This window comes from Idiotropiscis lumnitzeri, chromosome 1 (assembly GCF_059441095.1).
Source record: "Idiotropiscis lumnitzeri isolate Australia: NSW breed Sydney's pygmy pipehorse chromosome 1, RoL_Ilum_1.0, whole genome shotgun sequence".
In the NCBI taxonomy this organism is placed as follows: Eukaryota; Metazoa; Chordata; class Actinopteri; order Syngnathiformes; family Syngnathidae; genus Idiotropiscis; species Idiotropiscis lumnitzeri.
The window spans coordinates 9671152-9689325 of record NC_142391.1 but is presented as its reverse complement, the minus strand read 5'-3'; the positions used below and the strand labels follow the sequence as shown (position 1 = coordinate 9689325).

Here is an 18174-nt window from a genome sequence, read left to right as displayed (position 1 = left end):
AGGAGGCCTGGGTTCGAATCTCGAATTTCCCCATTGTGGGACTAATAAAGGGAATCTTATCTCTTATCTTATCTTGTTTTAGATGTCTCCCTCCTCCAACATACCTGATTCAAATGATCAGGATCATTATCAGGCGCCTGCAAAGATGACTGATGAGATGAACGTTTGAATGAGATGTGTTGGAGGAGGGAGACATCTAAAACAGGCTGTGGTTCTCTAGGACCGGACTTGATGTAAAGAGTTAATTGTAATGGAAGAGTATTTTATTGTCTTGCCTGTCACTATGTATCACTAGAAACAAAGAAAAACAAAAGATCAAATATTTGTATGAATGATATTTTTTTTTGATCAATGAAATGAAATTGGTGAGTGTGTGTGGGTGGGGGGCTCCTTTCATAATTCTAAGGTCAATTGTTCAGAACTAAAGAAAAAAGTCATGCTGGAATAAAACTAATAAATTAAACAAAAAAAAGTCCTAATCTTTACAAGAATTATATATTGAATATTTTCCCTGCTGTTCTAAGATTGCCCGCCATTTTCTCTTAACTAACACACGCAACATTGCAAGATAATCGCTTATGATAATCATTGATAATCATTCAGAAAACACCCATCAATCACATTTCAAGTTATTATTGTTACGTGTGTACTGTGCCACACTGAAACATTTACAATTTGGCCCCAACATGCCACAGGTTAATCTTTCAGAGCCAATCTGGCCCGATTATCGATATGGGTTTCGCCAAGCCCTGCTTTACATGACATGGTGTTAACTGGCTGTCAAGAGCAGTAGTGATGAGTGGAAGCAACAATACGGTGGACAAGGGGCTGTTTCTTCCCTGTGACTCCTGAGGCGAGGAGGTGGTGATATTCATGAAAGCACCGCACACACACACGCGCGCACATGGTCTCTCCTCTGCTTCTCTCGCTCACATTTGGAGCTCAGCCTCAGCAGCTCGCTGCTCTTTTTGGCGCCTCACTGGAGGAGTAAGGAAGGACTATGCTTGTCTGACGTGAGAAGAAAGTTTAGTTTTTTTATTTTTCCTTTAGTTTTAAAGACATTACCGGCACTTTTACCTGGTCATTATGAGGAGAGTCCACTTAAGAAAGAGAGAATGACGTCTAAGTGAATTTGACAAGCAGAGTCGCGGACTTTCTATCTTCTTTTTTTCCCCTTTTTTTTAAAATCACATTAGCTCCCAAGTTGAACTATAAGGACTTTTTTGGGCTACTATTTGTAAACAAAATGGAGCGTAGCGGCTTGGCTGTTGCGGTGCTTTTGGCGGTAGCGCTGGTTCACGTCGGTGATGGTCACACGGACACCTCGACAGGTGGGAAGAAAAGAGTTCCTGGTGCCGGGCAGACGCTTTGGGGCCACTCGGAAGGTGGTGAAAGAAGCCCCCCGGAGACCACCCACGCCCGGGGGGATGGCGAGCTCACGTCAAAGGGTGCCCCGAGGACCGCCAGACACCCCCGCAGTGTGACCCCCTCGCAGCCCAGAATCAGAGTGAACCGCCGGCAGAACAGCAAGTCCAGCGCGGCGAGCCCCAGGCGACTTGTCGGGTAAGATTGGCACCCACAATTGTCCATCAGTGTCTGCAGAGTGAGAATGTATCAGTGTATTTCAAATGAATGCTCATTTTGGCAGCGCCTCATGCCAGGAAGTGGTGATGTAACAAATCACAAGTTCCACACTGTACGCTCAAGAACGCTAGCTAGTAAAATGGTAGTTTAATTTACAACTTTAATTTGTCTAGTAACAAAGCTCGTTACTTGTTTACTATTTACATAACAAATAAGTATAGCCCATCGAAATGAACAACTATTTAATCTGTTTCAAGCCCTAAAAGACACATTAAGATAAATCAACGAATTAGGTAGGCTATGTTACAAAAACAATCAAACCACCTGTGTGACCACAAAATTCAATTATTATTTTTTTTTTTTACATGACGACCAATGTCACCAAAAAGAGCTGGAATAAAGAAAAAAACAGTATTGAAATGTCAATACATTCTAAAGGCTTAAAAAATTGGGCAAAAAATGTCTTAAACTTTCTCCATTGTTACAATGGAATGGCTTGTGACTGAATGTCTTTGCAAAGGGGTGTGCTGTTTTTTAGGGACAAGTAAGATCAATAAGAAGCATTGTGACTCAGGCTAAGCATAGGGAACAACAACGATTGCCATAAAAGCCATCTCTGCAGTGCTACTCCTGTCAGTCTGTTGTTTGTTTGGCTACTGGAGAATCCCATCCCATCGCTGGCTGGATGGCTGGCTTATCCCGGTGGACTGTTCCCCTGCATCTCCCCTCATTCAAGGTTCGGTGACACAAATTTTAGCGGACTGTATAATTTTCTTCCACATTGTACAAATTAAACTTTGTCTGCATGTAACAAAGTGCCTGGCTTTCAACACTTTAAGGGCGATCAAAGACGATTTGCCGGGTGTGCAATAAACAAATTAAAATACTTCATGAACATCAAATTGAAAGTGAGGCGACAAAGACTGGTACACTGTACGTCATATCTAAAAATAGACACGTAAAACACATTTTTAACAAAACAAATTTTTCTGAGAGAAGTGCAAAACAGTTCGGATTAAAATTCGGATCAAATGCACCGTTTTCATAGACATTAAAAATATTGATCCGATTAGGACTTGTGTGTTCATCCATCATACGGTTGATCAGAACAAATTGTTTAAATTGACTCAATATACCCAAAATAGTTGTAGAAGAAGAAGCCGAACGGACTTTCATGTCAACAAAACATTGTTCCGTCCATTTCTACTTTAAATGTAAGTGTTTCCGCCGTTATGTGAAGTTAATAATTCCTAATTGAGCTACAAATGTACCAGTTCAGTTTTGCGCCCGCTATGTCTTTCTTTCGCTCGCTCTGCTTCTACTAGTTTCTACTTGTGTTTTGGCCGTTGCTTGAAAGTTGCTCTTTGACTCTTTAACTTCAGCCAGCCCATTTTTCAAGTTGTGGGCAGTTGATGTGGGAGTGGTCATTATGTAAATGAGTTCAAACTGGCTTGCCCGCAAACACATTTTAAATCGGCAGATAGTGTAAAGAGTTACTTTGATGTTTAATTTCACACCTGACGGGTTGACAGAACCAGTTATCTGTAAAATTTCCATAATGTCCCCTTTAAGGAAAAAGTGTCTTGATATTGATGAAAATGGATAGCTGATCCTTAATATCTCCCATAATCAAACAAAAAGATAACTTTTTTAGAGCAATTTGCAATATTAAGAGTCATGGCAGGACATGATGTAATAGCTGTGATTAATAACTTGAATTATATAAAGCATCGCTAGTCTACACATAAAGGTGTTAAAGCTCCCATTGCAGTTTCCTCAACGTTTCCAATATTTGAGGCAGGGCTGCAGACTGCTCCAGTGTGTGTCCCTCTTTTGTGCACGGTTCCAGTGACCATGTGTTGTTGTGGCTCAGCTCGCCTGGTGAACATTTGCACAGAAAAAAAAAAATCTGCTGGGCGATCAGAACCACCTGTTTTGTCCAATGAGTCTCTGTTTCTTTTCTTGTTGTGTGTCTCCATCAAACTCCCCAGCAGGAAGATGGCTTGTTTCCATATTAAAGTTCTTTTCTTTTTGTCTAATGAACCCTTGATGCATCCAGTTCTGTTTGTTCCATAGGGACAAAGCATGATACTCGCAGATGCGGGCGGGGTAGGAGGCGGTGGGGTGTTTACATAATGATCAGAGGGGGGATTTGAGCGGCTGCTCTTGAATTGCCGACACTGAAATACGTTTTTTTTTTTTCCAATCCAGCTAATTTAAAGGATCCATTTAAGAAAGAATGAGTTGATTCAACAAAATGCGTTATTGCTTTGATTCTGCCTTTATGTTAAAATAAACATTCAGTATGCAAACATTTTCTGAAACTTTATGCTAAACTGTTTAAAGCAGTATAATCAACGAAAGTGACACAGTGGCTACGAGCAATGACCATGACAGTGCAGCAGAGGGCAAACTAGAATGCTTTTTATTTATTTATTTATTTATTTTTTACTTTTGCACAGTACTGGCTCACCTTTGTTCTTCTCACCTCGATTTGGGGTGTTTGATTTTCCACCTCCATGTAGTACTGTAAGAAACCACACTACATTGAATGCATCCGTCGGAACGAGACACACTAATGAACAGCAACAATAGGGGAGAGCGAGAGCATGTGGGGACACTTTTAATTCGAGAGAGCAGCAAGAAAAGGCAGCACTGCAGCAAATTGGAGACTGTGGAGTGTCCACAACAAAAGCACACCAAAAGGGTGAGCTAAGGTTAGCATGTCTGTTTAAACTTATCAGTTCCGTGTTAGAATCTACTTGTGTGTCAATAGCAATAACAAATAGAACCACGGTGACCCAAGTTGGGTGCTGTTGAAAAGTTGCACGGAATGGAACTCGTTACAACTCGGGAACACCCCGAAGGGGCGGACAGTCTCAGTTTCAACCGATGTGAATTTGTTCAGTACATCTTCAAAGAGAACTGCTTTCCGTATACGACACATTTTTTTGGTTTTGAAATTCATTCATTCAATTCTCATAAATTTTGAGGCACAGTCATCCTTGACAATATCGCGATCCACTTTGATTCACTATATCGCAGATTCTTCATCGTATTTGAGTGTTTGCATAACGTTTCTCTCAAGTCAGAAAGAATTTGCAATTGCATTCAGGTTGCACAATACGATAAAAGTTAGCCTAGCTTATTCAGTTTTTTTTCTTTCTTCTTTATATTTCCTTGCAATCTGGATGCAAGATCGATGGCAGTTTTGTTACAACAACAAGCATTTGGTTCGGGGAGGTGTCGAGTTGAATCACCTGAGCATTTTCTGAATAAATAAAAGGAAGATAAGTTTATCTTTTTCTCTCGTGAAGAGAACAAACAGTGTGTTCAGTTACAACTCTTCATCCGCTCTGAGTAAAAGATTGCATAACTTACATACATTTACTCTAACAGGAGGACTTGTTGGTGGGGATGTTGTTGATGCAACAAAACAGGCCTCCATGATTAGTGTGCTAAAAAAATAACATCTGTGAAACCCTGAGTTAGTCAACACAGTAAAAGCTATGAATAGCTGAGTCGAACAAGTGTGTGTGTGTGCGTCTGTGTCTGTTAGCATTCATGCATGTCTGCTTACATGGAGCACATGTGTAAAGCCATGCTTGACATTGCCAACAATGTCATAAATATATAGTGATTTGACCACGTTGATTCATTCAGCTTTACATGACTCTGTGTTTTTTCATGACGCATTTCCGCTCTGAAAGAGCGCTCAGCTTCTTCCCCGCAGCCCTCTTTTCACTTTCTCACTCACTCACTACTCCTGTTTTTGCGCAGCTGAAACACGACTCCTTCATTTTGCACACTTTCAGTAAACAAACGACAAGGTGTTAACACAAGCTGATTTATCGTCCTATATCGCGACCTGTGGTATCAAAGTGTTCATTCCGTGAGTAAATCATGTGATGGAATTCGTATGTGCTGACTGATGACTTTGGCGTGTTTGATTTACGTCAATGCAGAGCCTGCCAAAGGGCCTAAACAACTACTACGTTATCTCCGCGGCGCCTCAGCGCACTACGCAGAGCTTAATGAGTAAAATCCAAGCGAGGTTGCGAAGTCAATCCGCATCCCGTCTTCTCAAATCTCCATGAGTCAGACATGCATTTACTGTAATATCTTGAGAAGAGATGGCGGCCGGGGCCCACGTTTTTTGCCAGTCCAGCGCCTACAATGTTGCCCTCAAGTTGTTCTTGCGATCTTCTGCTGTTTCATCTATCACACTACCAATAATAAAGAAAAGGTCTCGGCTGCAAGCGAGGATTAACAAATGGAAGAATCCTGTTAAACTTTTTTTTTTTTTTTTTTTTTTTTACAACACGTCGTCTCTCATTTGCTCAATGATTTTATTGAGGATGCAGGGTGCTTTTCAAGTCCCGTGTGCCTCACATAATCCTTGCAAGGTTCAAATAACTCCACGCTTGTTTTCACTGTGGACTCGCATGATGGTAAGAGAGATCCGCGCTCAGATAGAGTTTCCTGACCCTCCCCTGATTTTCGTCTTATTGCTTTAAATTCTATTAAAGAGTATTCTCCACGGTGTCGTGTAATTATCGATCGGCCACCCCCTTCAGGCTGATTTGAACCCAAAACATTAAATCGGATTGGTTTGTCATGCAAAGGGCTGAGGACACACACACACGCACGCACATTTTAGCGCTCTGTGACCTGTCAGTATCTTGTCTTACAATGTCTCCCTCCATGCAGGCCAAACGTGTGCGGCGGTCAACAGTGCTGCTCTGGCTGGGCTGTGGCACCAGGAACCAACCGCTGCATCAAACGTAAGCATCTTTCTTGCTAGTATGATTGAATGGGAATAAGGTAGCTCAGTTCTTGGGTTCTGGGTTCAATGTTGATTCCGGGCATTTTGTGTGGCGTTTGCATGTTCTCTCTGTGCATGGGTTTTCTCCGGGTACTCCAGATCTAAGGTGTAAAGTATCAGATGGAGCCATAACATCAGAAATACCTGAAATGTGTAATTCATCTATTTTGGATCGTGATTACTGATAAGCGGCCAAATTTTAAGTACCCGGTACGCATGATGGATGCCGATACCAGGCACCAATACTGAAGGAAAAAAAAAAAGTCGGACATCGAGTAACTCTTCCTCAGCAGTAGTTGACGCAATACTGCGGCAGACTGACACATCGTCGAGTCATCATCTGCGTCAGAACGATCGGTCTTAGTTCACATTTTTTGTCATTGTGTTATATGAAAAGTACTTTGGGTACTCAAAAAGTGAAATAAAGTGATATAGAACATTCCTACAAATAACAATCAAATATTTGGCGAGTTCGTCTTCAGTGAACTTAGCATGTCTCACAACCCACTCCCTTTTTAAAAACTTCTTTTTGTTTTCCGCTGACCCTATGCACAATGCAAGACTGGTTTCCAGACAGACAAGCTGCCCAAACAACTGCCAACTCCTACAATAATAAACGTGCAGTATTCTTTTTAATACCTCTCTGACATTGTCAGTCCAAACTGAGCCACAATGTATTTGCAAAAACAGCATTTGTGGTACAGCTCCTGTATTAGGTGAACCTGATTTTGTGCTTGGGAAGTCTATTTCCCAACTCTTCCCACTTGTAAATTTTGTAGACGGAGAAGCTTTACAAGCCTTTGCCTACAGACAGAAAAGGCAACATAGGTAATAGTGACTAATGGCTGCCCTGTCAGGTGAAATTACCCCATGAAAATGTTTTTCTTATTATTACTTAGATGATCACGTTCACTATGTGGTATTTGGATTTTTATTATAGTTATTATTATTATTATTATTAAGAATCTGACATTGAAATGACTTCATTTGGGCTTGAGCAGCTTCTTCTTTTTCTTTGACCACATCATTGTTGAATAGCCTCACCGGTGCATAATCACAGGCAGATGAGCGTGGAAAACATTAATTTGAAATGAACAACAGATTACAAGTGTTGTTTTTTTTTTTCCCCTTGTTGTCACATTCGCATGTGTTTGCTGAATTTAAATGTGGACTGTCTCATTATGTTAGCCACTACCTGTTTCAAATATTCCGTTAGAAACCACATTTTGTAATCACAATTCAGTTTGATGCGTCATTGTTTTGTCTGAGAGTGAAATAACAGGTTCGAGTTGTTTTATTGACAGCTATTCTTACATTTTATAAGTCAACTTTGTTTACAAGGCTCGATCTACGGTATCTCTCTTTACTTGTTTACCGCTTTCTCTCTCTCACACACACATAACTCTGCAAGTGCATTACACAACAAACTGATTGACCCCAGCAGCCTCCTACTTAGATCCACTTCCTTCCTTCCTACATTTTCCCGCCTCAAGTCCGTGCTAAAGGCACACTTAGTGAGGTGTTAATTACGTTTAACGTCAGGCTGCAGTTGTCCAAATTAAAGTGTACGTACTTGAAATCTGCCAGAAAGTAACAAGCGGCTCTGGACCATTTCATGTCGAGCCGTGGCTGGAGGCAACGCTATCATCAGTGAAGTGAAGCTCCCTTGGCCGACGAGGTGCCAACACTTTGGTCCCCAGGCTGGAAGGGGCCCCTCAGAAGACCTCAGTGGAGAAAAAAAAAAAGGGGTTATCTTCCAACTGTCTTCGCTTAAGTTGCCTGCTTTATTAGGCATTGGCAGCAGGAGAAACCTTCTCACTCTGGGGGGAAACTTGTTGGCTCGAAGTGAAATATGAAAACATATCGGGGCTGAGCTGTGTCTAGGAAATTCCCGTTGAAGGGATTGAAGTAATGTCTAATATTAAAAGTGTCAGCTTCAGGCTTTACTTAAGAGACCGGATTGGGTGTCGTGGGTTAGGGCTTCTTAACAGTACCTCATTGTTCAATTTGGTTGAGCTCAGAGCAAATATATGACAGGAATTGGACCACTAGTTGTCCGGGGAGTCCACCTTCACGTCATTATTTATTAAATAGTCTTTGTCAGCTTGAAGTTTGTTGTCCAACGACTAAATCCTGATCAGTGGGGGAATTTCGATTGGTACGTGGTCCTCGGTTTACAAATGAGATCTTTTCCTAACCCGAATCTGAATGCAAGACTGAATGCAAATTGTGCCTGATTTAATTTTGCAGTCGAAAAAATCTGTCGCTTGGATGCCTACAGTATCCTTCTTTCTGAGAGTGTATGTTAAAGCGGTAGGAAAGTCATGATTACAGTACATTTGTATGAAAAAAAAAATATAAAATAACCACACGAAAAACACACAAAAAATGAAAATTTCATTATTTCCTGTGATTGACTTGAACTCTGTAATTTTCTATTGTCAAATTAAGTACTATGAGGTTCCACGATGATGAAGTCGATTGCGTGTGATGGCCATAAACCATTGCTGGTCCACTCATTGGCCATTGTAACATTATGAGGATACATGTCTCGAAATGGCTTGGACGCATCCTGCTGATGTTTTGCTGTTCTAGACGTCACATCTCCACTTTTTGACAGCATTCGAGTAGTGCGCTGCCCCCGTCTCCTCTCGACCGATGTGTCGATGTGGTTTTGGCAGTTTCCCGTTTTACTGTTTTGAAGTAGCAAACCTACCAATGGGACAATGGGAAAGGACGGTCTGTTTGCTGCAAGTGATCACAGTAGTGCTACTTTGATCTATTAAGAGGAACAGAGCATTCCTGCTACTATTTGTTTTTCTCTCCAGTCTGGTATAAGTGAGAATATTCAGTGTGAGGGGTAAGTTGCTTTTTTTCAGTGGCGGTCAATAACCAGATGCACGTCATTGGTTGGTAAAGTGAGGACATGTGCAGGCTTGGCCGTGGAAAGCATTCTCGGCGAGATGAATGTAACGTCTTGTCTTGGTGTCAGGAGGACTTACTGTATAGAATTCCCCGCTGCCACTTTCTGCACATCTGCAGCTTTGTTAGTGAGTTGAGGGAGCCATATTTTAGCCTCACCCAGTCATAGCCCAGCAGTCGTTCTGCCTGATTTAGCTGCAGCTGGACGACTCCATCGATACAATACGTCTCTGCTAAAATTAGCTGCAGTGTTTCAAGAACATTAAGAGCACTATTTCGCAAAACTGCTCCGATCTGCAGTGGGAATCTTGTCAATGTTCCTCATATTAAATGCTAAAACGAGTAAGCTTGCAGTTTGAATTGGGAAGTATGGCCACAGAAATCTGTTTACAAAACCGTAAGCTACTTAGCAGTGGAATTAAGATGAGAGTTGAATTGCTGACATGTTTTGGGTCTGTATGGGGCTAATCCTCCATTAGATCTTGTAGGTCAATTTGGAATTAGTTTTCAGTTGCAATATTTTTTTTAGGAAAACAGAAATGGCATTTGATGCCGTTTCCAATCCATTATTCATTGTGATTTAAGTGTTATCAGAGTAAAAAGTTAACTGTTCTGTTGTGTAGTGTTGCCTCAGCTGGATTCGCAGTTAATTTGCTACAACTATGCTAAGTTTGTTTAAATGGTTGTTTATGTTTCCGCTATCATAGTCATGTGATTGATGGTTGATTTATCATGTCTTGAAGCGACTGAATCAAAATGGAGTTCATTACTTGGAACAGGATTTTTGTACAGAACATTATTTTTGAGCTGATATTGTTTCATGCAAAAGCCCGGTTAAAATTTACCAATGCAATCTGATTCTTCAACAGGTACATTTTTCGACCCTACACATCACAATATAGTTTACCGCATATGGTATCAAGCTGGACCGTGAACAATTCCGGGATCGTGCCCCATCTTTTCTGCCAAAAGAAGAGATTCATACCCACTGCTTTGTTGTAGAGTGCGGATGAAAGGTTGCATCATCCATGTTGAGGAATACTTGTTGACGTCAGTATCTTGAGTGGAGCGTGAGGGAAACGTGATAGACGATAGATTTCTGAGTTTCTTCCAACTTTTTCAGTTGGGCCGAAGGCTGCGCGTCCCATTCTTAAAAGTCGTTCGCTCACTCCAGTGATGAATCATTTCATTTCAATTACATAAATTGTTGTACGTTTTCTCGCCAGTGGCATTTATAGGATCACACAAGTCATACCTAATTATCAACAGGCTGGATTTATGAACTTTCATTGAAAGCAAATGGATGGCAAAAACATGTACGTATACAGTATGATTACTTGTTTCATATCCACACAATTCCATCTCACATTTACATACACCCTGCATGCAACATTTTCAACTTGCATTTTTTTTTTTTTTTACGTATCTCAATTGTTAAACATCATTTATCACCCCAACACTCCCTCAATGTTGTGACACCCCCCTCCCCAAGCTGTTTGATGTTGCTTGATAAGATACTTTGGCAAGCATCATAACACAATTTAGACTTCTCAAATTCACTTTGGAATTTTCAAAGCAGGAGAACATGCTCATTGTTGTCTTGAACATGTGCAAAACAGCTGGTGAAGTATCAAGGACATACAATACATCTGTGAATGTTTTCTAACCTTTTAAAGTGCATTGAAAAATGTTGGCGCGCTAATAGCAACAAACCATCATCTCTGCTTCCTCGGCTCCAATAACGCAAAATATGATCCCTCCTTATATCTATTGTATTGTAAAAGGAAGGAAGTGACTACATTCGGATAAACTCATCATATACAATCATGTGTCTGTAGTACCAATTTTTGATTCTATTTGCTTGCTTTGGGAGAATTCAACCAGTAACGCATTTTTGATCGGTACAGTTAAATGTTGTCCATCTACATTCACAAGCAACTACAGTCTATGGCGTGCAGCTGCAGGTCAAGAGAAGCACAACAAAAACAAACATAAGCATGCAATTCAAATTTCAACAGTTACTGCAGATTCTTGCCAAGAATGTGAAATGTACATGTCATGTGGTTTTCTTGTTAGCTTGTTAGTTAGCAGCCTCGTGCAAAAACGACCAACTGATTTCCACAAAATGTTTATACAAGACTGTTGCTTCGGCCAATCAACGATGATTATTTGAAGTTACGTAAAGCCTTTTAGCCTGAATGGGACATAATTTGCCAGTGAGGCTTCTCCACATCACTTGTCTTGGGCCATCGACTCCGTCTGGTTGGTCTGGGTTTGTCTTTCATTGTCCTCGCTTTCCTTGTGGATTCCACCAGTGCCAGATGTGCTCTTTATAGACCATTTTTCTGAGTTATGTGTCCTATGCATCACCATTTTTGTCAGGTTGTGTTGGAGGTGGAGGTAGAGGAAGACCTAAAAAAGCAGGGAAGCAAGGCAGGATAAACTTAAAGGGTATTTAATTGACCAAATCAAAAAATGAAAACAAGGGACTTGGAAAAAACTAAAATACCAAAAGTGCAAAACAAAAGGGACCAACAAAAACAATTACTTGACTTAACTAAACGAGACAGGCAGGAAGAAAGCAGACGTGGACACTGATATCGGACAAGGACAACTGACAAAGGCTACTGACACGGACAAAAACTTAAAGAAAATAGGGAACTAAATGCAAACAAATTGACGAGACAACGAGGAGCACCTGGACATGACACAAAGGGTTGGAAGGACCTGATTGGTTAACACTGGGACTTGCGTAGACGAACACAGGTGGACACAATGTGCATGACGAGACACACCAAACACAAGGAAAAAACATTAAACTAAATACTAAACCCGAAAAAACACAAATGCAGAACATGACAAATTTTGCTCTTTGATTTGAAATTAGTAATTTTTTTTAATTTTTGTTCTTTTTTGGAGTGGGGCGGTGATGGTGCACCAGCATACATAGGACTGATTACATATTTTGTTGAAAATTGATTTTTATTTTTAATTCCAAAATGGTCTCAAGAACATGCATTCTTCCCAATGCTGGCTCCTTATTTCGTGGTTTCTTTTTCCCGTTTTGCGTATGACACTTACAATTTATGCCAAAGACAAACCTATTCAATTTTGGTACAAATACAGCAATCTATAGTCATTTTTTGACATTTTGCTATACTTGAAAATACTTGAATCTTAATATCAAAATTCAGACTTATCTAGGAGGTACTTACTGTATCCTTGAAGGTTTGTGAAACGACTTTCATTCAAATTCCATGGTGTTATCAAGTTTTTATCGATCCAAAATGTGAACTGAAGCGAACCGTACTGCTTGGTGGAAACCATTTCTCTGCAAGACTCTTGCATCCACAATAACTCGGGACACATGAAAAGAAGGTTGTTTTCCAAGTAGGTTAAAAAGATCATTACAGATGAGTGGCAGCCTTATGTTTTACAAGAACAGGAGGAGGTTTTTAAAATGCCTTTTAGCTTGTGATTTCACCGCGCGCAGGGTAAAATTAGGGCTGTGCAGACAGCCACAAACCCCTCCTTGCCTTTATATGTGTTGGGGTGGCGGGTTGCAGGGTTCACAGTTCACAGTTCACACACTCCCCTATGGCAGCTATGTTGAGAGTTATGAGCCATTAGGCATATCCTGTAATCCATACACACGCCACCGTTCCCAAAAGCTATCATTAACATTGAATCTGGACAACCTGTTCTCACTTCGTCTTCCCCAAAACCAGGAGTGCTGCTTTCGCCACTCCAGCTGGTTTGTCTGTTTGTAGCCGCCACATGTCCCGCTAATTGCTACCATCGTTGAAAGTGTAGTGAAAAGAGGTATTACTCAATGTCTGGGCTGACAATGGATGGAATCCTGTTTTTTTAATTTTTTTTATTTACTCATCTTTGGTCCTCAGCTGTGGACTTTTTTCTTTTTATAGCAGGTGCAGACTGAAGTAGGGTGCACCATTGTGGCTGTTCTTGTACAATTATGCACCTCCTTTTGGAACAAATTAATGCCTCTTTTAATTCGGTGCCTCCTTTTAAAGAAATAATTAACCCAGATCATAGATCTTATTGTTCACTGAGTTCGCAATTGGTCTGAGCCCATCGTTGCTCACTCATTTGCTCCCCAAAACAGCAGCACCAAACTTGAAAAGAGTCTCTTGGGTGAATCAATGTGTGAAAACTCAGAGCATGATGTTAAAAAAATTAAGAAGTAAATAACAAATTCTCCCTTTGCAGTAATAAAGATGATATACTAAGTGGACATGTGATGAACTGAATCATATTTATGTTTATGTTGTTTTGCCAATTTGCTGCTTTTCTCCATGTTAGTCTTTTTATTTTTGCGTTAAACTCCACTTTCACTTCATAGAAATGATACTATACCGCTAAAATTATTCAAAATGTTTCCAAAAATGCCTACAAGACACCTCTCCTCATATGCAGTTGAATAAATAACCCTCGGCCACCATGTTCAACCGATCGTTGAGTACATCAGGGCTGAAGAAACTGAGGCAAAATTTAAATCACTATACTTGACTGTAACAGTCACAGGTGCTGTTGATTCAGTATCAAATAGTTTGTCTGAAGAAGTCTATACCCTGTCAGCTATGGGAAGATGAGCTTCTTCCACGCTACGACAACTCTTCCAGACAAAATTACTCTGCTAAATACATCACTGGCATGATTTGACTACCATGAATCTAGTCAAATGTCCCTGTAGTTGAAGATCCATCATTTCTGTTGCTGTTTTAGGATACTCTCAACATCATGAATCTCAAAGACTTCACCAGTGATTGACGCTTTGACAGCCACATTAAAAATAAACAAGCAGCCACGGCCCCACCGACCCGGCACCATTGTCAGGGGGGGTAACTCTTCATCACAGCACCCTCCCGATTGAAGGCCATATGGAAGCGGTTGGTTCTATGTTCCCTCTGAAGAATAAAAGTTTGTGGATTTTGTTTGAATCGGCTTTACAAGTCACTGGCACATGCCCCCAGATCCTGATATCTTCCTCAGATTGGCCCGGCATGTGGCTCGTTAGAGCGTATAAGGTGCACGGTATAGCATAGCTGAAAGTAATGTACACAAAGTCATGGGTCGACTGTAGGTTAACAAAATCCCCCAATGAGCTGAGTCTGGTGTAGAGAATTAAAAGCTCCGGCTCCTGTATTAGACAAAAACACTTGATTCAGATATGCACATAGTATGTGACAGAGGCACTATAATCTGCTGTAATACAACCCGTGTAAGATTTACCACAAGGAGAAAATACATGATCATTTGTCATGCTCACGTCTGTTTCACATTAGAACAATAGAGTAGCTTTATGGTCGAGGCAGTTTTGCTTGCGGACAGCGATGTCAGGGTTTGGCAGGCCTGCGGTGATCGCACTGGACTGGCAACCATGTGGAAGTCACATGCTGGAAAGAGATTAACACTCACTTGAAATGATTAGCAACGTCACATTAAATGCTCAATAGGGCATTTTTTTTCTTTTTTTTACTTTACCTTGAACACTTGACTTGCTTCACAGGACGTATCAGGTTCTGTGGTGAGCGAGGTTCCCGCTGGCTATCATCACGGGGGGTTCATCCATCCATTCTTTTTCTACCGCTTATCATGTTCACCGTCACAGCAGGAGATGGTGTCCAGCCAAGCTGATTTACGGTGAAAGGCAAACTACACCCAGAAAGATGCTCACTTGCTTGAAGGTTTTGTCAAATTGATTTGTGGTCAAATTAGAAACAGTACTTCTTTTCCACTGACATGCAGGAAATTATCTAGTTTCACTTAGTGGAGCTGAAAATTGTTTAGTTATGACTAATTATGTAGCTTGAGCTAACTTTCTATGCCAGCTGCATGTAGTGAAAGGCAGAACAATTGGATGATTTTTCACTCGATGGCAGGTAGAAGTGCAATTAACTCAATAAAGGTTGGGAAACACTGCATCAGGCCATTTAAATTTTGAATATGCGCTGTAGTTAATAGGCTCAAAATATTTTTGTCGTTGTTGCAGAGCAGTTTTGATAATCGCTGAATTCATTTGAGCCGCAACTTTGCAATTTTGAGGAGCGTATTTTGTTGGTTAATCCCAGAGACCTGAATCAATTTTTTTTTAAACAATTAAATTTTAATTCGATAACAAATCTCTTTTCACATAATCATTTTTTTATTTCTTGAATTCACATCACAGCTTTTTGGGACAATCTTGGTGCTTCAATTATCGTAAAAGCATCTGTGATTTGCTGTTTTGTTTTGATGAGGAACAAAATGCAAATATTGACTTTGAAACTTATTTTGGGCCTTGACTTGCATTTATTCAGTCTGATACTTACACCTTTGGGCTAAATTTGCAGTCACATTATCCTTATTAACGCATTTATATATTTTTGACTTTTCTAAATATGACTTTATTTCATGAGCACGACTTGGCAGAACGCTTTATTATAGTTTAACTTGTCTTCCTCACAGTCAGGACCTCTGGGTTCAAATTTCTTTTGGGACATCTCTGTGAGAAGTTTGCATATCGCTGGCATCAGGCTGAATCCTCTTATGTCCCAATTTGGTAATTTTCACATGTTTTCACAAATCAATGCTATTGGTCAATCCACACATGTAGGTATTGCTTATTTATTTATTTATTTATTTATTTATTTATTCATTCAAGTTATTGACCAATCCTAAGTATTTGAAATGGCTTACCCTATTTGATGATGTAATATTACTGGTTGAACAAACATGCCATTTGGGGTCTCTTGAAAAGTGATGATTTTGGAGGTACGAGGATTCTGTCCGATGCCAGCGATACTCTCCCCATGATGGCATGAGTTGAAGTACCCTGGGTTCTTCTGGGTACTCTGGCTTCTTCAGGTCAACATGTTAACATCAATGAAGACTCCAAGTTGACCATTGATGTATGTGTCAATGCTTGTTTTTTTTTTTTCTGTTGTTCTTTTTTTATCGGTGTCTTGTGACAGGTGACCAGTCAGGTGTAACCTGCCTCTTGCCCAAATTCAGATGGGACAGACTCCAGTGAACTTAGTGAACTCTACTTACCTTTATAAACACCCCAAAGTTCTTTGAGAGAAACTTTTATATTAATGTGATCACATCAAATCCAATCACCTTAACATTGCAAATAATTTCTTTGCTAGGTATTATATCGGGATGGAGGCTTTCTTTGGTCCTTTGGGGATAGTACTGTAGCACAAAATACTTCCCTAAACCAAGCTTAGTTTGTGCACATGTGGATACCAAAGGACTGGAAGGGAATTCTAGTCTTCAGCTCAATATGAAGTGGAAATGCTGCAGCAAAGCCCAGGGAAAATGCTAGGTCCACATCAGTACGCATTTTATTGCTAATTCGGCTTCATCAGCATGTTTGTTTGGGCTGTCCCAATCTGCCAACAACAATCTTAATCTTCTTTTCAGATGACTGGATTTGGACACAACCTCCCAAAACTTGGCCACTCTGTCTCCGTAATAATTAAGGCCGAAGCGGCAATGTCAGGAATGTTTGCCATTTCTCCTCTTTTATTTCAGACAGATTCTGGTTTTATTACTCTCCCAAAGTAATGATCACTGCACATATTTGTGAAATGGATGGAATGTGAGGCAATTAGTTTTAATGATGTGCAAGACAAATCTGCACGACAGCAATTACTGTGACAATGTGCTCACCAGGCAAGAGGCAGGGCCGACTGAAGACGCAGACAGGCTGCAGCGCTGTAGGCCGAGGCCCGCCAAGAGGCTTCATGTGGGGCGCATGTAACTGACCTGTCCATGTCACTGTCATTGTTGGAGGTTCTGTGACAATGTTGTTACTTGGAAGAATGGTCTTTCACACATCACTGAAGACACTCATAAACACATGAGTATTAGAATCTCTTGTTCAGGCAAATTTGATTTGAAAGTGACACGAGAACATGCTCAAATGTCATACGCGTAAATAAGTATAAGCAAATCGACATATCAAAAGTGAAAACAATAACAAATGAAAAATGGACTTTATATGGTTTGTTTACCATTAGTTGGATCTCTGGAGTGCCTACATCAAGTAGGAAAAGAACAACACAATTCATTTTTTGCCAGCTGCTTATACAAAGCTGACAATGTGTTGACCATTTGTAGAGAGCAAATGAGTTGTGATGGAATCAACAGTGCCTATTTTGGTTGGGATAATTAAGTGTCATATAAAAATGATGAATTTAAAAAAAGAACATGACTCAAAGCTATTGGCAATCTTGCATGTGGACTGATGTCTACCATTGCCAAATATCACATTTGAATACTTAATTCCTCATTAAGGCCACAATGGCTCTTAAACAGGGGTGGGCAAACGTTTTGGTTGGCGGGTCACAATGGGTTCTAAAATTTGACAAAGGGGCCAGGAGCAGATGGATGGAGTGTTTTGGTATCCTCACCTCATCTGAGAAAAAAAATACATTTGATTTTAAATAAAAATGAACAAAAGCATGACAACAAAATATAAGTCTTTGACACACCACAGTATTTAGAAAATAAAACATTAACAAGGTTTATTCATTTAATTATTTTCGAGTTTGGCGGACCGGAATAAAACATTTAACGGGCCGCATGTGGCCCCCAGGCCATAGTTTGCTCACACCTGCTCTAAAATATAATTTCCAATGACCTCAAATGCACTTTGTGTGATCGCAAGAGTGAAAATCAAGCTTTTTTTTTTCTCTCTCAAAGTATATGGACATGGATGGGGATCTTCAAAATGTCACGGAATCTGTGGCCTCCATGTTCTTCCCCAAAACTTGATCTTGAACAGAACAAGACAAGAGGTGGCACATAGCCAGGCTATACAAGCTTGATGATGT

General features: G+C 40.4%; 1 protein-coding gene across 1 annotated transcript in view; it reads left to right on the top strand.

Moving 5' to 3' along the window:
- Positions 1–950: 950 nt before the first annotated feature.
- LOC148343111 (latent-transforming growth factor beta-binding protein 2-like) overlaps positions 951–18174 on the top strand; it is a 92326-nt gene continuing 75102 nt past the window's right edge. Inside the window, exons 1-2 of the mRNA XM_088315496.1 lie at positions 951–1563; positions 6295–6368. Of these exons, the coding sequence (XP_088171622.1) occupies positions 1247–1563; positions 6295–6368 (391 nt within the window). The 5' untranslated portion in view covers positions 951–1246. The remainder of the gene's footprint in view (positions 1564–6294; positions 6369–18174) is intronic.